Below are 27,046 nucleotides of genomic sequence, written 5' to 3'. Positions count from 1 at the left end.
TAAACAGAGTTAATTCCACATAGACTATAGTTCTAACTTAGGTGGATAAATTCCATAGTATGTGTGTTCTCTTTGGTTCAGAAATTTGTAAAAATGGTAACTCAATTCAACAAAAATTTATTAAGTGATGACTAAGCAAAGGGTGGTATATCAGATATTCTTGATCAAAGTTTAATACATGGAAACCAACCTTTGAAGTCATATTTATTAGCTGTGTGGCCTATAGTAGGTTACTTAACCTCTCTGAGCCTTAGTTTCTCAATAAAATGTAACCTTTTTCATGAATTATTATGACCTACTTTATAAGAAGTACACAAAAGAATATATTTGTAGCATATCATAAACAATAAACGATGGCTATAATTAAGAGGAAGTACTGAGGTGGTCCTCAGTGGTTAAGAACAAATGCACTAGAGTTAGACTTTTGCTGAAATTTTGACTCCACCACTTTCTAGAAATGTGATCTTAGAAGTAACCTCTGAGACTGAGTTTTCTCACCTGTAAAATGGAGACAAAACGACGGGATCTAGATCTTTAAGGTTATGAAGACTAAATGAGACAATTCAGATGAAATGCTTATTAAAATACCGACATAGTAGTAGTTTAATGCATGTTAGCTGCTATTAATAGCAGGAACAGCACAAAGTAAATACTACCTAACTCCTCCCTACAGGAGCTTATATTTTTAGTGGAGAGAAAAGGCCTACACATGTGGTCAGGGTATCTAGCAGGACATAATTCAGTGCCAAATGAGTAATACCAGCAGCATGTGTCTCAGGATTTGACAGAAAAGAACAGTAAAGGCTGGAGTAGTCAAGTATATTTCAGCTTTCTGATAGCTCACTTAGTTGGAAATCCAAGCTGCACCCCTTCCTCATTTGGAAGTCCTTTGCTTTTTCCCTTTGCAATACTATATGGGGACACCAGTTTCTGGTCCACATCATGGTTATTCTATTTCAGAAACAGATTCATCTGCAAATGCCCAGAAGAGCTCTGCTCAGCTGTAGACCTGGTCACTCCTTCTGGAGTTACAGCCTGTCAACACTGGCTTATTTTAGAAAGCACAGATGCTCCTCAACTTATGATGGGAGTGTGTACCAATAAACCCTTTGTAAATGGAAAATATCATAAATTGAAAATTCATTTAATATACCTAACCTACCAAACATCATAGCTTAGCCTAGCCCACCTTAACATGCTCAGAACACTTACATTAGCCTACAGTTGGGCAAATCTAATACAAAGTCTATTTTAGATTAAAGTATTGAATATCTCATATAATTTATTGAACACTGTACTGAAAGTGAAAAACAGAATGGTTGTATGGGTCCTCACTATTAATGCACACAGCTGAAAGCACACTGGGCCTGATGAACGTTTGAAGCATTTAACTAAAATTAATTACACACGAGAGAGTATCGTACTACATATTGCTAGTCCAGGAAAAGATCAAAATTCAAAATTTGAAGTATGGCTTTTACTGAATGCTTATCACTTTCACAACATCATAAAATTGCAAAATCATAAGTTGAAACATGGTAAGTTGGGGACCATCTATATTGTGAAACTCCCACGATGAGCTAAGACAACTGAGCCAAGGAATTTGCCGACCTGTGAGATGCTGGGCTTCTTTAAAAGCCAATATAAAACACTTGGTTTCTAACCTCTAAAACTCAAGTGCATACAAGACCCAGGCAGGTGAATGGCACAATCCCTGTGGTGTTGAGGCGCCACCTTATGGAAACTACACTCCTCAGGTACCACAGTTTTAAATCTGGGCAAAAAATTGAAATTTAATAAACAAACAAAACCCCACTTCATGGTCCATACAAAAATGTTTGAGGTCCGATTTGTAACCTGTAAAGTGTAACAATGAAACTGATGCCCTGAGGTTATGTCACATCCTGTTATGCCCCATGTTTTGTATTAGATTCCAAATAGCAGAACTGTATATAATCCAACCGATGATGACTACTCAAATTTGACTACTTTAGTTGCCACAAACTCCAAGAAAACTGAATGGCCATACCAGGGCCTCCAAATATCTACCTGATCTGACCCTAGTCTCATGCTTAGACATCTTTTCCTAATATATTTACGCCGCACCAGTTTCCATTTCTCACACACATCGTGTTCATTCCTGCCTCAGTCTTTGTACTTGCTGTCTCATCCAACCCCTGATCTTCACATGACTAGCTTCTGCTCATCATTCTGGTCTCATCTCAAATGTCATCACTCAGGATGACTAGCCTACCCAGTATTCTCTCAAGCCCTCCCATCACTCTACTACATCCCCCTGTTTAATTATCTTCATAGTATCCATTCTCTGAAATTAGCTTGCTCATTTACGTACTTTTCTAGTAGGTAAGCTTCATGGAAAAAAATTTTGTCAGGTGTCGCATGCCTGACACATGGTAGACACATAATAAAAATTTGTTGAGCAAATGCATTAATGTAGAGTTTGAATCTTGCAGTCAGTACTATCATAAAACCTCAAACTTTCCACCACCCTATTTCAGACAAGAAGTTTCATCATCATCATGTGCCAAATCCAAAGTATCATTTCACTGATACTTTATTACACTGTAAGAAATTCAAGGGAAAGAAAAATATTCAAATAAAAATGATCAAAAAAAAACTTACGGATAAAATATAATGTGTCTCTGTTTGGCTGTTATTGACTTCTATTTGATAAGATAAGCATCTGCTAACAAAATTCTGTGGAGTCTTCCCTAGCACGTACAAGTCACCATGTTGAAAAAAGAGATTTTTAATATGTGGAGGATCAGGTTGCACTGAAAGATAGAAACAGATGAATATAAATTAGCTTCCAGAGTTTATTTTAATGAGATATGTATATGGGCAGAAATAAAGAAGGTCACAAAGTTAAATCAAAATAGGACTGATACTTTTAATGGACTTACATGGTCAGATATATAGTTCTAGATTTCTGATTAACCACGATTAATGTAGGAAGTTTATTCTAAACTGCTAGAAAAATGGATCTAAAGGAACATCTTTGAGTTTCTGGCAGGTGACAGGAACTCTGACCTGCATCAGGTTAGAACATGATCAGGACATCCACAGCTGCAACATAGAGAATAAAGAAAAGAAGTGCTTGGGTCCAGATGTGCCTCCACCTGATGGGTAACAAGAGACACCAGGTACAAGGGGTTTTCTCAGCTGTCACTCATTTGTGCCAATAAAAGATCACAATTAAAACATTAGCCTAGTCTCTGTCACATGCTACAACATAGCTGAACCTCAAGGACATTATGCTAAGTGAATAAGCCTATCACAAAAAAGACAAGTATTATATGATTCCACTCATATGAGGTATCTAAAGCAGTCAAAATCATAGAAACAGAAAGTAAGAAAGTGGTTATCAAGAGCTAGGGGAAGTGTAAAGGGAGACTAGTGTTTTTGGACACCAAGTTTCACTTTTACAAGATGAAAAATGTTCTAGAGAGCTGCACAACAATGTGAATATACTTAACACTACTGAATAGTACACTTAAAAATGGTTAAGATGTTAAGTTTAATGTTATGTAATTATAATCATAATTTAAAATAAAGCAAAAAATTAGCTTAATAAATTTAGTTTTTTTTGGAAGTCAACTATGCTTACGACCATGTCAAGAGAAGAAAATGGGTAATTAACAGAAAATAACTTGAAGACGTCATTTAGCTGAGAAAGATCTCCTTTTATGTCACCACTCATCTCTGGGAAGAAAAGTAGCAAAATGAGCTTTAAAAGGTCTCTCAAGGACAACTTGCCAAGCAAGGAAGAGGAGGGCTTTGCTTCAGGTGATCCCACTTGGCAAGTTACTGAGACCTCACTCTCCTGGCCTACAAACTAAGCTGCCTTTGTTCACTATTAGAATTTACTTCCATGACTATCTGAAAAGGCAGTAAATAGTGCTTTGCTCACAGACTTGGGAGCCTTTGTCAATTCATGATTATTTGCCTATACATTTTCTGTATACCATTTAGCCAGAACCTGAGATCCCTGTTGGGATATTACGATAGATAAATAAACATGATACTTATAGTAGTTTGCTTTAGAGATTTACAAAACACTTTTATACACCTCACATCATTTATACCTTACTACAGTTGACCCTCGAACAACATTTGGATTAGGGGAGCCGACTCCCTACTCAGTCACAAATCCACATATGACTTTTGACTCCCCCAAAACTTAACTACTAACAGCCTACTATTGATCAGAAGCCTTCCCAATAATATAAACAGTCAATTAATGCATATTTTGTATGTTATATGTATTATATACTGTACTCACAATAAAGTAAGCTAGAGAAAAGAAAATGTTATTTAAAAAATCACACAGAAGAAAAAATGCATTTACCGTTTTTCACTTTCAGTATAGTATTCAAACCTGTGTTGTTCAAGGGTCAACTGTACAATCCCTTGATGTAAAGAGGGACTATGTAGCCCATTTTACAGATAAGTAAAAAACACTTAACAAGAGTATATGCCTTGTCCAAAGTGAAGAAGCTAAGACCTTTGTTTTCAAGTGGAGGGCTCTTTCTAATAGCTGATTCTTGGCTGCACTGGCCTTTCTGATTGATCAGTGCCTGGGCCACCCAGAATGTTGGATAATTTGAATATCAACCCAAGCACTCCACCTCCAATTTAAGCTTTTTTTCTTTTAACCAAAAGGTAGATTATTCAGGGAGTATATTTGATTATATTTATTCTATAGCATCATCCTGCAGATGATGTATTATAAGTATAAGAGAGTAGATCTTAAGAGTCAGAGACCCTGAGTTCCAATCTTGGTTCTATAATTGCCTGCTCTCAGTTTCAGCTTATTCATGAATAAACAAGGAGAAAGCATGTGGCACATGAGCTTAATATTAAAATTTCCAAGCTTGGTACTTTAAAAAAGATCAAAGAAAGGTATAGAAACTGTTTTGTTTGTTTGTTTGTTTGTTTGTTTTTGTCTGGAAAGACCTTAAAACCACCAAAATCATCATTTTTTTTTTTATTATTTGTATTGATTGCTCTAAAGACCTAACACTTTATCCACACTGGCAAAGAGGATTTCTAAAACTTACCATGAGAAGTTAAAGGCACTATGTTGAAGGATGGTCTAATTTTTCCTACATTATCCTTGACCATCACTTGGACACTGTGTTGGTCGAAATTGGAATCCTTCGATTTAGTCAGAGTAAAGGAACAACCAATGTGTTGACCTTCTTTATAGATATTTTCACATTGAAGAATTTTTCCCAGGCTGCTATGCCTACAAGATAAAATGAGACAATCTTCTGCATTATTTTTAACAAGATATTCAAAAAACAAAGGCAGAAATATTTTTGTTGTTTTGTTTTGTTTTTAAATACTGACGATGTCCATGAAAAGCGATGTTTGCAACATGTCAAGATAGCTTTTTCTAAAACTCTATTTTATGTGGCTCTATTTCATACTCTAGAAAGAAATAAATATTCCTTTTTTATGAACATTGGTACTTCCAATAGCTATGGAAAGTATAGGGGTCCTGACTCTTTTTCCTCTTTTGTATATGAGATGTTATGAGGCCAGGATGAGAAGTTTTATGCTTCTTAAACATATCCCATCTGCTGAATTCCATGGTTCTCTTCTGGTTCCTCTGTCTGTTCCTTCTTTGTTTTGTCTTGTTCCTCTCCCTTCTCCTCTTCTCAGAGGGTTCCCATCCAGTCCTCAGCTCTCTGCACATTTCTATTTCTTACTCCGTCATCTGTTCACCCACAGCTTATCACTTCCATCTCTTGACTAGAATTTCTACACTGGGGATACCCAGTCCTGACCTCTCACCTTTGATCCAGTCTCAGACTTCCAACTGCTCCATCTGAGTGTTCTATCTTGCCTCAAATTCAATGTCCAAAACACATGCCTCCTCTCCCATGACAAACTGCCTTTTCTACTAACCTTCTCAATTTCCATCAGAGTTCATTTTCTCTGGGCTCCTTGATTAGAGCCTTTGAAATCGCCTTTCCTCCTCTCCTTTCCCTATAGTCTATCACCAAATTTTGTTATTTCTTCCTTTATAAAGCTTCTTGGATTCTCTCCTGTGAAATTTCCATTGCCCTCACCCTGTTTCATGTCCTAATCACTTCAGGCTTCATGTTTTCTCCAGATTGACCTCTTGGACCTTCATTATCAGTTCCCTCTAATCACTGCCAGATCAAAGTTCCAGAACACACTAAGTGTCTTACTTCTAAGTGTGGCTTTAAATGCCTTCCATAACTAGTACTGTTGGTATCTTATTTTCCATTTTGAAAACTTCTACATATACCTTTCCCCAGTGATCATCAGCACCTGGCACAGTACAGGCAGACAGAATGTGTTCATTACACTTTTTCGTCTAGACTATTAAAGGACTCTTTTATAGTAACCAGCAGAAGACACAGTCAAGCCTTACATCATCAGCCACAGTGGGAACTGTGCAGAAGTTCTCCAGAAAAAGGGAAATGATCTAAAAAATTAACTAAGAGTAAAGAGTCCCAAACCCTTGATCTGTTACCTCAGAATCACCTGTAGTCATTTAAAATGCAGATTCCTCAAACCCTCTTCCAGAAGATCCTACTTAGAAGGCTTTGCCCATGACTTAGGAATCGGCATTTTGACAGCAATTCTCCAGGAGATTCTGCTGCAAATTGGGCTATATAAAACTCAGATCTACTCCCACAAATACAGTCAACTGGTCTTTGACAAAGGAGCAAAGGCAATACAAGGGAGCAAAGATAGTCTTTTCAACAAATTGTGCTGGAACAACCGGACATTCACATGCAAAAAAAAAAATAAATCTAGACCTTATATTATTCACAAAAATAAACTCAAAATGGATCTCACACCTAAATTCGGGACGTGAAACTACAAAACTCCTAGGATATAATATAGGAGAAAACCTATATGAACTTGGGTATAATAATGAATTTTTAGATATGACACCAAAGGTATGATCTATAAAAGAAATAATAAGCTAGACTTCATTAAAATTAGAAACTTCTGCTCTGCAAAAGACAAAATCAAGAGAGTAAGAAAACAAGCCACAAACCGCCAAAAAATATTTGCAAAAGACACATCTGATAAAGGACTATTATCCAAAATATACAAAGAACTCTTAAAACTCAACAATAACAACTCAACTAAAGAAATGGGTCAAAGATCTTCAGAAACCTCACCAAAGAAGATATAGATGACAAATAAGCATATAAAAAGATGCTCCACATCATGTCATCAGGGAAATGCAAATAAAAGCAACAAAATATACCACTACACACCTATCAGATGGTCCCAATCCAGATGTTGACAACACCAAACGCTGGTGAAGATGTGGAACAACAGGAACTCTCATTGCTGGTGCAAATGCAAAAATGGTACAGCCACTTTGGAAGACATTTTGGCAGTTTCTTACAAAATTGACCATACTCTCACCATACAATCCAGCAATCACATTCCTTGATATTTACCTTTAGGAGCTGAAAACTTTTGTCCACAAAAACCTTCATACAAATGTTTATAGCCACTTTATTTGTCACTGCCAGAGCCTGGAAGCAACCAAGATATTCTTCAGTGGGTGAATGGAAAATAAACTGTGGTACATCCAGACAATGGAACATTATTTAGCCCTCAGAAGAAATGAGCAATCAAGCCAGGAAAATACATGAAGGAAACTTAGATGCATATTACTAAGTGAAAGAAGACAATCTGAAAAGGCCACATACTGTATGATTCCAACTATATGACAATCTGGAAAAGGTAAAACTATGGAGACAAATATCAGTGGTTGTCAGGGGTTAGGGTTGGGGAATGGTATGAATAGGCAGAGAACAAAGGATTTTTAAAGCAGTGATACTGCATGATACTATAATTGTGGATACGTGTCGATTTACGTGTGTCCAAACCTATGTATTGCACAACAGCAAGAGTGAACCCTAAGGTAAACTATGGACTTTGGGTGATAATGATATTTCAATGTAGGTTCACCCTTGGTATGTAAAACTCTGCTGGGGGATGCTGTTAATGCGGGAAGCTATACATGAGTGGGGACAGGGCTATATGGGAAATCTCTGTATCTTCCTCTCAATTTTGCTGTAAACATAGAACCGCTCCCCAAAAAAGCCTTAAAAAAAAGAAAAGAAAAATTCAGATCTAATATGTTTAATCCTTCGAAGGCTGTGCAAAGAAATGTTTCAATGTAGAAAATGCTTTTGTCTATTAAGAAATAGTACATAAGATTTTTCTCCTAGTTGTAGGCCCCATTGGTTCATGAATGAAAACAGTCTTTTAAAAAATAAGTTACCGCTTTGGCTAGTTTTTAGATCAGACAGGCCTGGAATGTTTTCTGTCGACAGCCAGAAACAGAAACTGAAGACACTTATGACATTTTTGTTATATAACAAAACAATGTAGATAATTTTTGTTTCAAATAATGAAAGGAAATCCTCTAATGGGCAGTCTTTGAGATCCCTTTTTCATTTTTGGACCCTGAGTATTTTACATATTCTCATAGACCCCAGATACAAACTTAAAAAAAATTTTTTTGTTGTAATTTAGAACAAATAAGAAAAGGGAAAATATTGGTTTTGAATAGATGATATTTTGGGACTTGTGAAAGTTTGGATAACCTAAGATAGACAGCATTCAGGTGCTTCCTGTTAAAATTCACACACTGAAATCCTCCAGACTCACAATGCAGACATAAGGAGGAAATGGGCAAAGGAAAGACTATTTCCCAAACTCTGAAGATGATTAATGTGGTAAGAAAGTACCTAAAATTCATTGGCATGACTAGTCTGTAGCTATTAGGATCAGGCCCCTCCAATGCCAGACTATTGCTATAGTGCCACTAGTCACTGCCCTGGAACATCAAAATGACACTACACTTTTTGATTGGGGATTAGGGGAACAACTGGCAGTTTGACATAATTTAAACTTGTACATAAATCAATTCCAAGTGTCTGGTAATGAATGAACCATGTGTCTCCCTTTCTTTTGTGGTTTTGATTGGAAAGAATCTCTCTAGGGGAGAGCAGAGGAGGAGGAAGTATGGGCTATGTGCTAATCCTGCAAGGTGGGGGAAAAGGCTTGAAATTTATAGTGGCTACATCTGCAAGGGAGTGGGAATGAATAATAAAAAACAATATAACTATCATGTACTGAGTGCTTACTCTACACGTTAATGGTTAGGCATGATTCTAAACAGTTTTATACAATAGCAGCCCTCACAACAACCTTAAGAAGTAGTACTATTATTACTACTCCCATTTTACAGATTATAAAAAATAAGTCTCAGAAATAAGGTACTTGCCCCAAATCACACTTTAACCAGGATTTGAACCCAGGCAGTGTGGCTCCAGAAAAGAATAAGCTACAAGATGGTGAGGGCAGAAGATACAGACTCTTTATCAGCACTGTCCAACAAAATTTTCTGGGATTATGGAAATGTTTGATACTTGTGCTGTCTAATACAGGAGTCGCTAGTCACATGTGAAATTGGCTAGTAAGACTGAGCAACTTAAGTTTTAATTTGCTTTAATATTAATTGATTTAAATTAAAATATAAATAGTCACATGTGGTTCGTGACTCCTATATTGGACAGCACAGGTCGACGCTACACAAGAGTTCACACTGCTGACCAACTCTGGTAATGTGTATGACAAGAAGTGCTATCCCTGATCGTTTTCCCCTTGGGTGCCAGTGAACCACCACTCTCTTGGGATGACCTCTTGCAGCACCTCCAATGATGGTAGATTGTGCTCTGCACAAAGGCATCAACTGAGGGCTGAAAGCCAGCCCAAGCACCGTCTGCTGTCAGCTTTGGCAAGACACGACATCAGCTTAGAGGAGGAGGAATGCTTCAAGTCAGAGAAAGAAAAATGCTATTTCAAATAGGTCAGTCCAGTTTTTTTGTAATTTATTTATGGATGGGGGAGGCCTGACCCTTTTGCAATTTGCTCTAAGACTTGGTTTGTGCTAGTGTATGTCCCAAGGCACTTTCCTATTTTTGCATTATAAGAACTCCGAGGGCTAGGCCACCATCCACCTCTAGTGTCACCAGGATTCCTATATCTGGGTTACTTTCCTGAGCAGTCTGCCATGGAATAAGACACAGTTTTAAGACTTCTTTCCTTTTTTTCCCTGTCCACTCTATAGACATAGACTCTTTAAAGGTTTTCCCTGTGATTTTACCATAAATGACTCCAGGGAAAGCAAGAGGGTTTAATAGCATAATAAACATAAGGATGCTACCAACTTTAAGAATCTCTTAAAAGCCTGTAGTAACAGCTCTCTGTGGACTTCACTGCAATATCATCAGAGCCAGGCTACTCTTTTTAAGGTGTCGTTCTCTGGCCCCTTCACTAGCAATTATTTGGGAAGTCAGAGCAACTCAATTCTCCTCTCTTTTTATTCCTGAACTATAATGCTCCTGAATTGATTATCCCTTCTAAGTCCTCACCCAAGTTCCAAATATTCTCTAGCTTTGGATCCTACCATTTGAAACTTATTTATGGAGCACCTGCCATGTGTCAGGCACTGGGGAAAACAAGACACAGATCCTGCTCTCAAGGGAAACTGCAGTCTGGGGAGGGCTACCACTAAGTAAACAGGAAATGACAACACAATGTGCTTAGTACTGTCACAGGAAAGTGCAAGGTACCATGGGACACAACAATGATGGGGCCTCCATCTAGACCCGAGAGGTCAAGGAAGGCTTTCTGGAGAAGAAGTGATGTCTGAGCTAAGATAAGGACAAATAAGAGGCATCAAGGGGACAAGGCAAGACATGGGCTGCAAGGGAACATAGAATGGTTCCACTCTTCTGTTTGAATTCCATTATTCTGTTTGAGGGTTTGAAGAGTCAGTTTGAGGAACTGAAAGCAGTGTGGGCTGGATGGTAGGGTACAAGACGGGTGGGGATGTACATGGAGGGAGATGAGACTAAGCTAGAGAGACTGACAGGAGCCAGGCCATAAAGGGCTTTGCCTGTCATGCTGAAGGTTTGGACTTTATCCCAAAGCCACCAGGAAGCCACCGAAGAAGGTTTTAAGGAAAGGCAAAACAACAGGTACCACACGTGTGCAAGTGACATTACAAAACCTCAAAAGAGAATGATTTATGTAAGAAAAAAAACATTCCACACTCAACCACACAATCTCAGTGCTGTCTGGATTCACCTGCAGGGCTTTTCAACTTTGCCAAGAGTATCCTGTGGTACAAGTGAATGCAAACACCCAGGTAACTTTGGAGGTTTGCATTCGGAAATTCATGTGACTTTTGCATTCTATTCTATGACTTAGCCATGAGTTTTTAATATACCAAAAATAATTTTCATCAAGTCATCAGGCAAAATGGACACTCCAGGATGAAAGGCCATGTTTACCTTATAGCTTCAGAAGTCCCGGACATGGTCCTCCACACTCCAATCTCTCAGAAGTGTTTTGAATGAACAAGAGAAAGAGGAACAAGGCCATGTGGAGAGCAGATTGCTAACACTAGATATCCCACTTTACCAGCCTGCCAAAATATCCCCATTCCTCACAATACTCCTAAATGCCAGACTCTGAGAAAACCCACATCTGTGCTATTCACCCCTTCAACAAAGCCTCACAGCCTTCCCCTGCCACACTACCCTAAGCTCAACACTAGCTTCTCACAAGTTTGTCTATACTTCTGCAACAGCCTTCATCATACACTCTTCTTTTTATATAGGTAATTGTGTTGAGCTCTGTCTCCCTTTCTACATTTTAAGCTTTAGGAACATAGAGACATGTTTCTTATCTCAGTTGCTTATTCAGTGCTTTATCCACAATGTGTACTAATTAAAGTTTTATTGAATTGAATTGATTAACTTGGTCTTTTCTTCCTTGTTCTGTTGACAATAATTCTAGGCTTTAAAGGAAAGGAAACGATTAAAGATTAGTTTTAAAATTTAATAAATTTTGTAGCTATAGTCACAGATATCAAATAGAAGTTATTTTATGGGGAGCTAAATTACTTTTCAACCCTGGGCATGGTATAATTTTCCTTTTTTAAGGCAGACACCCATGACTCTTACAGAGCTGGTGGGAATGTAAATTAGTACAGCCACTCTAGACAACAGTTTGGCAGTTTGTTATAAAACTAAATATGCAATTACCATATGACCCAGAAAATGTACTCTTGGGCATTATTCCAGAGAAACGAAAAGTTATGTTTACATAAAAACCTCAACACAGGTATTTATAGCAGTTTCATTAATAATAACAAAAAAAGTAAAATAACCAAGGTATCCTTCAATGAATGAAAGTTTAAACAAACTGGTATAACCATATCATGGAATACTACTCATCAATAAAAAGGAATGAACTATTGATACATACAACAACTTGGACGAATCTTAAGGGTATTATGCAGAGTTAAAAAAAATGTGCTGTATCATTCCATTCCAGTAATATTCTTAAAACGACAAAATTATAGAGATGAAGACATGATTTGTGGTTGCTAGAGGTTAGAGACTTAGGGAAGAGGAGGAGGAGAAAGATGCAGAGGGGGAGGGGGTATAGAGGGGAGGTGGATATGGTTATAAAAGGGCAACTCAAAGAATCCCTGTGGTAATGGAACTATTTTATATCTACACATGTGATAAAACTGCCTAGAACTACACACACATACACATACACACACAAATGAGTGCATGTAACACTGGTAGAAGTTGAATAAGGTTGGTGGATTGTACAAACACCAATTTTCTGATTTTGATATCATACTCTAGTTATACAAGATATTACCATTGGGAGAAGCTGGGTGAAGGGTATATGGGATCTCCCTATACATTTTTTGTAACATCTCGTGCATCTATAATTATTTGTAATTTTTTTTTAAAAAAAGTAGTCCCCCAAAGTAGATGCATTTTCCACTGAAACAAACTGCCCATCTTCTTGGGTGTGCCAAAAATAGGCTGTTCTTTCTTTTTAACTAGGTCATATCCAAAGGCTCCCAACACCATCACAATCAGTCCTTCTCCTGTAAGTCTCCTGTCCATACTCACCAGTAGTAGAGGGTATAGTTAGTGTCAGGACTTGTGTTCCTTCCAGGGAGCCAAGTACACTTCATGTAGCTCAGGTTGTGCCAAACACATTGTAGCTCAGTCACAGCTGACTCTGGATCACCTAGAATGCCAGACAAGAGTTTAAGACCCTTCTTTCCTTGTCAGGCATACTAGCCAGTCACTCTGGGCATGGGGATGAGGAGAGTGTTTCATGATGCTTTACCCAAATCTAAAATGTTCACAACTTTCTCTCTCACTTCCTGATACTCAGAAAACATCTTTATCATAATGGAGGGGCCTCTAACTCTTATATTCCTAACTGGAAAGAGGCTTTAAAGGTCAAAAAATATTTCAGTAACAGAAAATGACTACAGGATTCAAAAATGAATGTGAAAATATAAACAATCCCTCTATCTACCTATATTTAAAAAAAATTTATTGAATTATAATTTACCTTCCCGTCTTTTGATCAATGCTGACAAATCTTGTGTTAAAAATTAAAAAAAAGCATTCTTCCTGAAGCAATTTGAGGAAACTGTAAGTATAACATAACTCTTAGTAGTTGCCTATTGTGTGTTATGACCTTAAGAGCCCTAAAATCTTCAGTCTCCACCTCTACATAGTATTGTGAGTTAAGGCAATGTGTCTCTAAATTAAATGTCTCTGTTTAAAATGCAAACCTATTCTCCCTCAGGACCCTTGAAGTAGAACTGTATTGAGTCATCATCAACCATTTTACTGTCATAATACAAATTAGTTTTTTTTTTCAGATTATTCGTGAAATTCCCAAAGAAATGAGAATAAGGGAGGTAAGTTGTTTTAAACTGTGCTCCCAGCCTCCTAGCAGTATGAATTTTATAATTTTACAAATATTACTTCACATACTTTTGATCAGTGCAAGACAGGTAGACAGAATGGTCTAGAGAACAAGGCATGTAGTGCTAAGATTTGGAGGTCGGAGATGGGGCCCTGAACAACCAAAAGGCAAGATAATTTTAATAGATAATAAGTACAAAGAATTTACTCTTTGCCAGGCACTATTCTAAGCACCTTTCAAAAGTCCCAGGAGGCAGGTACAATCATCATCCCCATTTTACAGATGAGGAAACTGAAGGGAGGAGGGGCTAAGTGATCTGCCTAGGGTCACACAACTAGCAGCTGGCAGGGCTGAGATTTAAACTTGAATATCTGGGCTCTGGTAGTCCTGCTTTTAATCAGTATACACTACTTTCTGCATGTAACATAAAAGCCAAAAGGACCCTGAGTGATGGGTGGGAAGGCAGTTGGGAGACGATGATCAACCTGACTACTTGACGTCTTTCCTAGGGCTAGTCTTGAATTGGAATCAGGCCAGCATGCCCATTTTCCCTTTTAAACATCTTTCCCCAAAGGTATCCTGTATATCAAACTAAGCTCTCTATAGAATGAGTAAGACAGTACATATTTTGGGGTTTTCTGAGGCACTGGACCTGGATTCTGAGTACTTACAGCAACTCACTCTGTTCCTTTCTTCCTTATAAAATGAATCAAGGTAATAATAATACGTGCCTTGTTCATTAAGTTTGTGAGGCTTGATTTAGGGAAAGTGCGTATGTATGTATGTGTCATTTTCCAAATTAATAAGTGCTATATAACTATTAGGCATTGTTATTCAAGGTATCTGTGAGCACCTTGAAGGCAGGGATGTCCTCATATAGATCACTGCATTGCCAGTACGTAGTACAAGTGCCTGGAACTTATTAGACTCAGCAAATGTTTGAAACTGAATGAATTAATGAACACTGAACATAAGCATATGTATAATTTCTAAATACCAATTTAGATTTATTCTCTAAATACCAAGAGAAATTGCTTTCAGTTGTTACCTTCGGGGGGTGAGATGCACTTTTCCACCAAAGTGCTAGGATTGTCACTTTCATTGGTGCTACACTGGGACCCCACTTGCAAACAAATCCTCTCGTTCAGAGGCACTTCTTTTGAACGATGAGTTTCTGGAGCGATTTTCTAAGGTTAAGAAATAAAAATAGGCATTGTTATAGCAAACACACAGAAATACACTTATATAATAAAACATCAGCATGTCCATATGTGCAAAAAATGGAAAGTTATTCAATGGTATAGATGAGTCATGTCAACTTGGGGTGATTTTGCTCCCCACCCCTCCCTGAGAGACATTTGGTAATGTCTAAGAATACTTTTGGTTGTCATAACTTGAAGAGGGCTGTTACTAGCATTTAGTGGGTAAAGGTCAAGGATACTGCCAAACATGCTACAATGCACAGGACACCCTTCCCTTCCCCCAACAAGAATTACTCTGTGTCAAATGTTGGTGGGGCCACCACGGAGAAATCTTGGTATAAAGACAACTTCTGACATTTTAGATATAGAAACATCATGACATTTACCTATAAACCCACCATACTAAAATTTTCAACTGTCTAAAAGCAATTCTAAAGGAAACACAATAAGATTATCACAATTCAATTCCAAGCAGACACCGTATGCCATCAAGATCAAGGTAAATGGGACTGTTTTAAGAATCCAGTGATCCTAGTCACCTCTGAGGAGAGGAAGTAAAGAAGGGGGACCTGAGGGTCAAAGAAAGACTTTTAATTAAACATCTTCCTCTACTGTTTGACCATTTTGACTATCTCACATACACATATACATTTTAAGGGTTGCTATATGCACTGAGTATTCCACACTCTTATTCTGAAAAGTAGATAAGCTTTGTGAAACCACAGAAAGCCAACTTATAGACAGCATACAGACATAAATAAAAAATCTGGTCATTATGATTTAGAATAATGAGATTAAAGGGCTCTTCAGGAAATAAACATTTCCCAAGGTGATAGAGTTGAAATAATTAGGAATGGAACTGCTTTTAATCAAAACTCCAAGGAGTTTCCTGTTTTGCAATAGTTTCTGACTCAAGTTGGAGACAGTATTTCCTTTTATATATGTGCTGATGGTCATAAAGAGGAAAATTTGTCAGTTATCTCTATTTACCACCCTAAGGGGCTGCTCTGCCATTTTACATGCATGTTGCCAGCTGAACATGAAGGCAACTGTGAGATACTCCCAAAACCAGGACATAAAGATGCCCTCGGCGAGGTAGCTAGCAAGTCAAGAATTCATGAATCATAGCAAAGACATGGAAAAAAAAATCACATTACAGAGGCTGAACAGCTCTTAGGCCTGAGCATGACAGCACTCTGAAAAGGAAATTAGTTGGTAAGCCCTGGAAGAAAAGGAAAAAAAGTCTGTGAGCAAAATTCTGGATGAGAGACAAAAGAGAGTGATTTGCTCCGTGGACATTGATTATTTCTGTCCCACCAACAAAGCTATGTGTACTCTCAGTGAGGACTCCAGCTATTCTTAGCCAAGTACATCTTCACAACTAATTCCTGATTCCTTGCCAAGAAACCTACGTATCATTTGGCTTTCCATACAGTTGCTGTTTATAGGAACAAAACACACCAGTTAGGCTGACAGAAGGCTTTCTAGAATATTTCATTTTTATAGTTTTCATGGCAAAGTAAGAAAGTACCCCTTGAGAGGTGAATATGTGCTGAAGAAATGAGGTTTCTCAGCCTGTGAAGTTGAAGACCAGCCCCAGGATCATGGTAAAAGTGGCAGGAGAGCTCCAAATACAAATTTCACCAACCTCACAATTTTATTAAGTACAAGTCCTACACAGTAAGTCCTCACTTAACATCATCAGTAGGTTCTGTGACTTTAAGTGAAATGAAATATAACAAAACCAATTTTACCAAAGGCTAATTGATATAAACAATTAGTTTAGTTCCTATGGTATCTCATTCACATTATGACAAAATGACATTAAATGAAAGGATGGAATTCCCAGACTTGTTGTGTACCCTAGAAGGAGCCACTCTGACCCAAGGATCCTTGATAATTCTTCTTTGGAAGTTGCATTTGCCCTGTGAGGACACGAGGGGCAAAAATGTATGGTCAAATGCTATAAGTTAGAATCACCATAAAAAAAATCTCAGTTCTCTTATTATATTAGATATTGATCCAGTGAGAGGGCTGAGGAGTTTTATTACACACATATTTTGATTATAATGAAATTATTTTAATTAAAAAAAAATTTTGTACCTAAATTTGAACCTTATGTTTTGGGCATTAGAATAATAAAATGACTTAGTAAAGAGACAATAGGGGAAAATACAGAATCATTTATTAAAATCTCTTTCAAAGCTCAAGGTAACTAATACTAAATTGGCATGAATAAAGTAGAAATCCTAATTGTCAATGACTGCCAAGTCAAGCACACCTCCCTCTATCAGACAAGGAGCTAAAGCCCTCCCAGCAGATCTTGATGAGGTATATATAATGGCTCCCATGTGACTTTCAGCTATGATGACTCATTCCATTGGTAGCTAACTGATGACATTATGCTCCACCCCTCAGGGAATCTGGCCTCCTTTGAAAATTTATCAATAACCAAGGCCAGAGCTCTGAACTGATCCCTCCCCCTCAGGAACAATGTTCATTTGGCTGGATTGAACCCTTCTCAGTTGCAGATTCCTTTCTCAGAAGTAACAGAGTGCCAGCTTCAGCTCTACCTCTTTGGATGCCTAGACAGAACAACCTTTTAATTTATTCACTTGGTGAGACTTGCCTATGTCTTGGATGAAACATATCTAAAAATCTAATGCCAGATCCTTCTTCTATTTAGGTTGGGAAACTATTACAGATTACTAAAACAGTGGTGGAAGACAGCAAATTAAGATAATTTTTTATTTTTAAAAAATCATCTATGAATCCTTGACTCGTAATGGTCCTCGAAACTCAAAATTGAAAATGACCTCAACGCTTTAGCAATCTGAGAACATTAGATGTTCATATAAGTCCCTTAACACATACAAACTATCATAATGCTACTTCTTCAATATGCTTCAAAGGATACATGCATCCCAGTTTTGTCTGGTGATGTTAATGCTGTGTCCAAAGAACAGAAAGAGGAAAGGAAAATCATTTCCACCATTCATTCTCAGCCTCAAGATTGTAAACTTCAAAAGATCCAGACAGGAAATCTCCCAGCACTTATTTATCACAACTGCAGTATTGATAGCCATGAATGCTGTCAAATAGCAGGGATAAAAATGGCTTTAAGCAGAAGTCACCCTTTATGGTCTCTTCAGAGGCAAAATGGAGGAAACAAGATTAAACGACAATATTAGGTTGCACCATAAGTATAACCTATAAAAGTAACGATCGCATTTGTAAAGATCTATGCACTCCAATATTCATGGCGGCACAATTTACAATAGCCAAGATATGGAAGCAACCTAAATACCCATCAACGGATGATTGGATAAAGAAATTATGGTTCATATATACAAGGGAATATTACTCGGCCATTAGAAAAATGAAATCCTACCATTTGCAACGACATGGATGGACCTAGAGGTTATTATGCTGAGTGAAATAAGTCAAACAGAGGATGATAAATACCATATGATTCCACTTATATGCGGAATCTAAGGAACAAGAACAAACTAATCAAAAACAGAGTCAGAAATATAGTGGACAATTTGGTGACAGACAGAGGGCGGGGTTTGGGGGGCTGGGAGAATGGGGTGAAGGGTTAAAGAAGTACAAATTAGTAGTTGATAGTTGATCACCGGGATGGGGAGCACGGCAGAGGGAATGCAGTTAGCATTAATATGTTGGCTAAGTGGAAAGCCAGGGGAGGGAGGAAGCAATTGGGGGGGATCGTTTTATGAACTATATGGATGTCTAAACAATGTACTGTATACTTGAAACTAATTTAAATAAATAAAAATTTTTAAAAATTGCCAATCGCTTCTGGTTCAACCTAACAATAATAATAATAATAAGAGTTAACAACTATTGGATACTAACTCTATATCATGTGTATTACAAACATTGTCTCCTTTTAATACACATCCCCTTCATGTAAAGTAGGTACAGGTGACCCTTGAACAACATAAGGATTGGGGGCACTAAATCCTCATGTAACTTTTGACCTATAGTTGACCCTTTGAATATACGGATTCAACCAACCACGGGTCAAAAACAGTATTTTCGATTCACAGTTGGGAAACCACTGTTGCGAATGAGAAAATACTGTTTTTCATCAGCGATTGGTTGAATCTGCAGATACTAAACTGGCACATACCAAGAGTCAACCATATTTATTGAAAAAATTCACGTATAAGCGAGCCTGTGCAGTTCGAACCCATGTTGCTCAAGGGTCATCTTTACTGTTATTAGATAATATCTGCCAGCCTTTTACAAACAAGGAAATGGAGGCTCAGAGAGGTTAAGTGACTTGTCTAAGATCACATAGCTTGAAAAGGGACGAGACAAAATTTCAAATCCAATTCTGATTTCACTACCTCCTAAAGTTACTTTTAAGTTTAAATTTCTGTAAGTATACTGAGGCATTAACCCTGTTTCTAAACTAAAATATCATGTCTACCTGACTGATCCTTAAGCATGGTTGACCTGTCAGAATAAAAGGTGACCTTCCCTCGGCGTTTCAATTAGATACTTAGGGAGACTTAAGGGTCTTTCCTGGAATTTCTCAAGACTGAACTACCAAAAGTTGCTACTAACACTCCAAATGCTTAAAGCCCCTCCTTAGGAACAAGAGGAAGCCAACATTGTGAAAAGGGGAACTTGACTACTAGTTTCACGTGGGAGAAGTATTACAGGCTTCCCCATTTAGAAGACCTCTTTTACAATGTACATGCTTTTGACTCAATTCTTTATCAATTAACACCTAAACCTTAATTAACACCTTAGCAAGAAAAGGGCCAAGAAGGCAGATTAGCAAATTTCCCTCCAGTGAAAGAGCTTGTTCCATCCTTACTTTATTAAGCCTTCACATACATTATTTTTCTGTGTCTCAGCAAGCCAGGGGAGTAAAGCCACACTTTACACACAAGGAAACTGAGGCTCAGAGAGGCCTTTTCAATCTAAGTAATTTACTCCAGGCCGCTGAGCTAGCTGAGTGGCACACCAGCTAGAATCTAATTCTCCTTAGACTCTTCCTGCCACTTAGCTACTTGAACATGGTGATTCACATTCACTGCTAATAACAATTTCTCATTTGGCTCCCTCAAAATCCTGGAAAAAGTCAACCCCAAACACTCCCCCTCCCTCACACACCCCCACTGAAAGAAGGTATAAAGATATGAGACAGATCTGAACAGATGTTACATACTTTGAAGAACCTGTCAATTAGAAGGGGCTACAAACCAATAAAGCCCAAGAGAAAATTCCATTGAATAAGATTATCATAAAGAACCCAAAATCATCCAATCTTGTTAACAAAAATTCACTTAAATCAGTCGACTATATCTCACTGGAAAGGCTGAAAGTTCCTCTCATTTTTCCTCAGGCATCAGGAAACCTAGTCGAACTCACCAACATCTTTTTTTTTTTTCACCTTCGATAGGGCCATTTGCTTTGAATCACATACTTCTTGCCTATCTGTGCATGTGATTAGCAAGATGGTGAATGTGAACATTCCCTGAGAAATTGAAAGTGTTACATAGATACAAGGTGACAGAGGGGAATACAGGAACCAATTTAACATAATTATTTGTTGAGTGCCTAATAAATAAAGATATCTAGTATTTCCTATCAGAGAATCTCAATTGCATTTTATTATCACATAATTAGCAATTATTTTCAAATGTGCAATTTTGTCAACAGTTGTTTCTGTAATTTTCCTAGTTAAAATGTGGACAGAGCCCTCAAATAAAATTTTTACTTTGAAGTAAGATTAGAATTTGGCTTATTCTTGGCTTCAATTCATAGTGTTCCCTTTACCTCATCAATGCCATATGTTCTAGAAAACTTACCTTATCCTGCTTATTGCCAAAATGACTGAAATACCACAGACTACAATTCGGGCTGGCTCTCTCAGGAGGATTCCATGTCCATATTACTGTGCAGAGGTTTTCAACAGAAACACTCAAATTCGTCACTGGTGGCTGAGTTTCTGTTCAAAGCACAAGAAATAAGTTTATCATCAGCCAGTGTTTTTAGTGATTCATTTAATTCATTCCTCTAAGTCCTAGAGGCCAAAAATAAGAACACTGAGTAAAAATATCAAACATTTATTTACACTCCACATATTCATCCATTGAATCCTCACAACTACCCAAGGGTAGTAAATGGGCGAGCTGGGATGCAAACCCAGAAAGTGTGGCTCCAAGGCCACATTCTTAACTACTTCGTATACTGTGAACACAGAGAAGAGTATATTCTTACATTGCTAAGTTTTCTTGCTGCAGGAATTTGGGGGCCCCTACACTTGGGACCCACTTCTCCATCAATACTGATATTTCTATCTCAGTAGTTCTGCCAGTGAGCTAAAGCAGCTCATTGCTAATCATGCTTGCTAACATGATATAGTAATCGTTTTTATAACTTTTCTTAAAAAGTACTGAGAAAGAGATTTAACAGCCCTTGCTGCTCCCCTGAGGTCTGACACTAAACAACTAGAATTGTAGCTTTAACTAATCTGAAGAAGGAGGAAAAGAAGAGAAACTGTGAACCAGTACCTTAAAAATGTTTCATTTGGAGAAAACCCCGCACTGTCTCCACCAAATATTTACTGACTATTATTTTGGACCCAGCTCTAAGATCAGGGAAAAGAGTTCTACCACTTCTGCCAAATACAGGGAAATACATTGGGGCATGGGAGAGAAAACATTTCAAACTTTTCTGAAAACTTCTCCTGAGACCAGGACTACCAAAACCATCCCCCAGACACTAGGTGAGGGGTGTATAGAATGCTCTGTCCTATCTTTGCAACTTTTCCGTAAATAGAAAATTATTCCAAAATAAAGTTTATTAAACTAATTTTAACCCCACCCCAAATTGTCTAATGTGGCAAACTTAATCATTATTAATTATTTGAGGACAACAGTTATATTATCAGTCGACAGAGTTATATTTTATACTCTATGACAACACTTTGGAGTGCACTGGGCTTCTTACATAATCTGAAATACACCATTTCCTTTCTCTTTAACTGAACAAAAAAATTCCATGTATCCCAAAATTATCAACCCCACAGGCCTATGTAGTTGGGATTTCCCCCAACAGTTAGTTTTATACATAGAAGCCTGCAAAAGCCCTTGACTCTCAATATTAATTCCCTCTGTCCTGACTACTACCATTAGCTTTTCTGTAAGATAGATCAGAGGCCAAGGTGTGAGGAGGAACAGCCTACAGCAGACCAAGTCCTTGTGGAAATAAGGAATTCCAATTGCACTGCATTCAAACCCAGCTAGTGCCAGGGAGCACCAATGGCTCAGGCAACAGTGCTAGTGTTAGAATTTTAAGTGATTACAGGAGTGTACAGCTATTCCGTTTTGGCCTTTCTAACATCACATCAATGATGTTTTTGAAAACAAATCATTTGTCAGGTATAGAGCCTCTAATAAAAACCTGCTCCTACTGAAGACTACTATCTACTTTAGGATTATCTACCTTATTCTGCCGGTTCCAGAACCACAATGCAGCAAACTTCCTAACACTACCTTCCCACCTACCTCCCACTCCCACATAAAACTTGAAGCCATGCTAATAAAATATTACCAATTTATGGTTCACATAAATCAGACCCCAATTTTCAAGGTAATTTAAGACCTTTCTAAGTCTATTTTTTAACCTCAGTGTTTTAATAGAACAGTAGCCTGCCCTGTTTCCAATCTTGCAAATAGGTTTAATTTTTTCTCCATCTGTTTTGAAGTATCCTTTAGTCAGATCTTCTCATTGTTTTTGCATTTTAGGCTCCTTGTGGCTATCTGTCAACCTTTTTTTCCCACCTAACGGTTCCTTCTATTCCTCTTGAGATTTTTCTACTTCCTATACTTTAACACACATGCGCACACACACACACACACACACACACACACACACTGAAACTTTAAATACAATGTCCAAATGTTTAAATATATATGAATACGTGTGTATGTGTGTATAATACATCCAGACATCTACATAAATAAGTGAAGACTGTACTTTTCGTAAAGGTCTCTAACAGCTGCCCCAGTATAGTGCAGTGACCAAGAACATGGACTCTGGAGCCAAACTGCCTGAGTTCATATGCCAGCTCTGCTACTTACTAGCTGGCAAGTTATTTAACCTCTATATGCCTCAGTGCTCTCATCTATAACATGAGGGTGATCATAATAACCTAACAATTCTTATGAATATTACATAAGTTAATACAGATAAAATGCTCAGAACAGTGCCTGACACAGAGCAAGTGCAAGATAAATGTTAGCTAGCTGCTTTCTTTCTTTTTTAAGAGACAAAACAGTTCTAAAAAACTGCTTTGGTTTTCTCTAGAAGTAATATGTGCCCGTGGCCTTTGAGACAGAATATGTATCTCTTGTGCCTGGTAAGCTTTCCTTAGGCATCTAATTTCACCTATTTCTTAGAGGTTGATCATTGACTTCAGAAAGTGAAATGGGAAGGAGAGAGGGACTCAAATAGCTCCCCTGACTGAACTTCAAACCTCAAGTGAGTCTGTATGGTCATCTAGCACAATATCCTATTCTAATTAGAAATCAACATGATCAAGGCTCATTCAAATAATAAGGCATGTTGCTTAGCTAATAGTTTTGCATGCATGTTTTGGGAAAAGTTAAGGAAATCACAAGAATCACATATGAGTAAGCCATCTCCTTCCCTTACATCTACTCAGTCATCAACCTCTGTGCATTTTTTCTTGCAACTGTCATCAATCACACTAATGTGCTCTGCTTGGCCCTGTTAAGCAGACAGACACCAGTAATTCATTGTCCAAGACAGGAAACATTCACAGCACATCTTTCTAATGGACACCTTCACACCTAGATTCAGGCGTAGCTTCCCACTCCAGCGATTCCCCTCACCCTATCAAATCTCTCTGATGCTTCTCCTCCAGTGTCATTTCCCTCATGCTTCCCCCTGCTCAAAACCTACAAGAGCAAATGAAGCTCTTCTGCTTGGACTGACTTTGCGGATGCGCCCTCCTGCCAAGCTACATTCTCTGTTGACCACAAAAGAACACTCTAACCCTCTCACTTCAAGGTCTCTGCTCCTGCTTCCTCAACCACCACCCTCGCCCCAGCTATGAGAATAACTTCTCCTCCACCTATTCAAATTCCACTCACCCTAAAGATCTAGCTCAAGTTTTACCTCTTCCATGAAAATACCAGCCCTTTTGTTTCCCCTCTCCTGAATGCCTATAGTACTTATTGTTTGGACCACACAGTCTGGCAAATATAAAGTGAGCCTCCAAGCTATGATCGTTCGTTTCTTAACAAATGGCCTGTACATACTTTCATGGGTCTCAACCAGTCCTGCCCTGCTACTCTGGGAGGCTCCCAGCTCCTCTCTCAATCGAGGACTTCCCTCACTTCTAATCAGATAGGCACTGAATACAGCGGTAAGGGCCTGGCTTATGAAATCAGGCTGCCCAGGTTAGAAGCCTGGCTCCTCTAGTCTACTAGCTATGAGACTTCAAGCAAGGCTCTTAGCCTCACTGTGCCTCAGCTTCCTCATATACAAAATGGAACTAATAACAGCACCTACAGGATAGATTTTATTTAAAGATTAGAGTACAAGGGGAAAAAACTTAGAACACTGCTTGGCATAGAGTAAACACTACATAAATGCTAATTGGTGTTACTAAGACATACCACAATGTGGATTACCAACCTAACCAGAGTAAACTAAGCTGGTAACCTAATCATTTTATAAATTCTCAGATTAGAGCTAGAAGAGCTCTTAGAATTTACAGAGTTCGACCTCCTGCTTTCACAAATGAGAAAACTGCTGTACAAGGGAGGGGAAATGATTAACTCAGAGTCTCACAGCTGGAAATGTGAGACCGCTAAAACTCAAATCCCTTGACTGTTTTTTTTTCTTCTCCATGCCTCAATGCAATTCTATCAATATTTCTAATAGGAAAAAGTTTCCGTATTCTAAGTAACCAAGCTATCAATGAACCTCTGTGACAAAACTGAGTAAGTTAGAGGTTGCAAGTATTATCTAGAAGGCCAGCTGTTGTTTCAGGTGTGTGGGAGTCTCTAGGAGGGAGGGTGCTGGAGCAGCACTGTGATAATCAGGAGACTAATGAGATGGGTGACCCTAGACAAGTCCTTTCCCTTCTCTGGACAACAGTTTCCCCAAATTATTATGGGAATTGTATCTCCCCCACTGAACTAAAGGCACCATGGAGACAAGAATGATGCTGTAACATGTTCAGGTTCTAAATGAACCTATAGAGCCTTGCTCAGTACTAAATAAAGCAGACATTTGAATTATTGACTGACAAACTTCAAACCTCCTTCAGGTCTCAACTCAAATGCCAACTTTTCAGTGAGGTCTTCCCTTTTTGCAATGGCAAACCCCTTCCTGGCTTTGTTTTTCTCCACAGTACATACGTAGGGCCATCTGACACATCTTATATTTTACTTTTTTTACCCCTGTCTGACTCTGCCAATAGCAAGTAAACTCCACAGGGCAGGGAGTTTATCAGTTTTGCTCACTGCTGCATCCTCAGCCCCTAGAACACTGACTGACACAGAGCAGAATCCACATACCTTTTGTTTACTGAATCATTAGTGGACGTCAAGGTTTCCTAAGCAGCATTTCAACTTGGGTTTCAAAGCACAGCACGCTAATGAAATGCTATGATCAAATTGTGGGTGTTTGTGTCAATGTGATAAAAACCTATGAAATTTGGAGCTCCTATCATCGCCCAAAATGTCCAGAAGGCCACTCATGGCAGGAATTGTCCATGAGGAAGTCATTAGCCCAACTTTTCACAGTAACTCTGACTGGCTAAATAAAGTTGACGCACACGGTGAGGGGTATACGCGATCTCTCTGTACTTTCTTTGCAAGGTTTCTGTAAATCGAAAATTATTCCAAAATAAAAGGGGGGGAGGGGAAAGGCATCATTCTGGATGCTACTCTGGGTTTCCCAACGGATTTCTTAGATGCCAGAGGAGGCCGTGATCGTCATGTCCTTATTCTATGAGGACTAGGCTCTTTAGAGTTTCCCTTCACTCCCACCCCTTCACTGGGCCAGGCTTGATCGGACCTCAGTCACTGCTCCCACTGGCTCCTAGCCCCTCATCTCCTCCTGGACTCATTGGCCACATTCCAGGTCCCAAGCAGCACCCACCCCCGACTCTGTGGGCATGTTTCGGTCCCGCGCCCCAGCTCCAGGTTCCTTGAATCTTCCCTTCCGCGCAAGGGAAGTACGCGGCTAGTCGTCCTCCTGCGGCGCCGCCGCCGCCGCCGCCGCCGCCACCACCCAGGATCCAGGAAAGCCCCGCCGCTCCTGGGTCCCCCACTTCGAACCAGGCTCCGGAGGCTGCCGTCGCCGAGCGCTGGGCGTCGAGAAAACAGCTTCCGACACCCACCTCTGCCGCGGCCCTCGGCCCCGCGGAACCCTTACTCGCCTCTCGGCCGAACCCCCACCGCCCCTCGGCTGCCGCCCCTGAGCCCGAGGGTCTGCACTCACCCTTGGGCGCCGCGTCTCCTTCACTGGTGGCGCAAAACAGCAGCGCCCACAGTCCGAAGAGCCGCACCGGCAGCTCCATGCAGCCCCTTTTTGCGTCGGAGCTCGGCGGGCGGTGGCAGCCTCGCCAGTCTCCGCCTTCTTAGCTCCTGCTCCCACTTCCCGGCTCCGGCGCCCTGGAGACTGGGGGCCGGCGTAGACGGGAAGGGCCGCCCCGCCCACTGGCCGCAGGTAACCCGAGTGGGCGAGCGCGGGCGGGGGCGTGGTGCCGGGGCTCCCGGCCTCCCTGTCCGACACCTGGCCCCGCCGCCCCTGGCTCCTCCCGAATGTCTTCATGGGCTAAGCAGAACTTCCTCGGCCACGTCGCGGCCCAGCCAAGCGCCTGCGGGTCCCCGCCCCGGCCCCAGTTGTTGCGGACCTCGGGGGTGCCAAGGGCTGTGTGCCCTACTGGGCACCGGAGCAGGGACATC

The 27,046-nt window shown here is 39.4% G+C and overlaps 1 protein-coding gene across 1 annotated transcript in view; it reads right to left on the bottom strand.

The window, feature by feature from the left end:
* IL13RA1 (interleukin 13 receptor subunit alpha 1) overlaps positions 1 to 26,767 on the bottom strand; it is a 50,363-nt gene extending 23,596 nt beyond the window's left edge. Inside the window, exons 1-6 of the mRNA XM_011380188.2 lie at positions 26,580 to 26,767; positions 20,906 to 21,045; positions 14,906 to 15,044; positions 13,041 to 13,161; positions 5,082 to 5,269; positions 2,644 to 2,795 (exon numbers count right to left, since the gene is read on the bottom strand). Of these exons, the coding sequence (XP_011378490.1) occupies positions 2,644 to 2,795; positions 5,082 to 5,269; positions 13,041 to 13,161; positions 14,906 to 15,044; positions 20,906 to 21,045; positions 26,580 to 26,658 (819 nt within the window). The 5' untranslated portion in view covers positions 26,659 to 26,767. The remainder of the gene's footprint in view (positions 1 to 2,643; positions 2,796 to 5,081; positions 5,270 to 13,040; positions 13,162 to 14,905; positions 15,045 to 20,905; positions 21,046 to 26,579) is intronic.
* Positions 26,768 to 27,046: the final 279 nt, after the last annotated feature.

This window comes from Pteropus vampyrus, unplaced genomic scaffold, assembly GCF_000151845.1.
Source record: "Pteropus vampyrus isolate Shadow unplaced genomic scaffold, Pvam_2.0 Scaffold390, whole genome shotgun sequence".
Classification (NCBI taxonomy): Eukaryota; Metazoa; Chordata; class Mammalia; order Chiroptera; family Pteropodidae; genus Pteropus; species Pteropus vampyrus.
The sequence above is the reverse complement of the archived record's forward strand: the minus strand, read 5'-3'. Positions and strand labels throughout refer to the sequence as shown.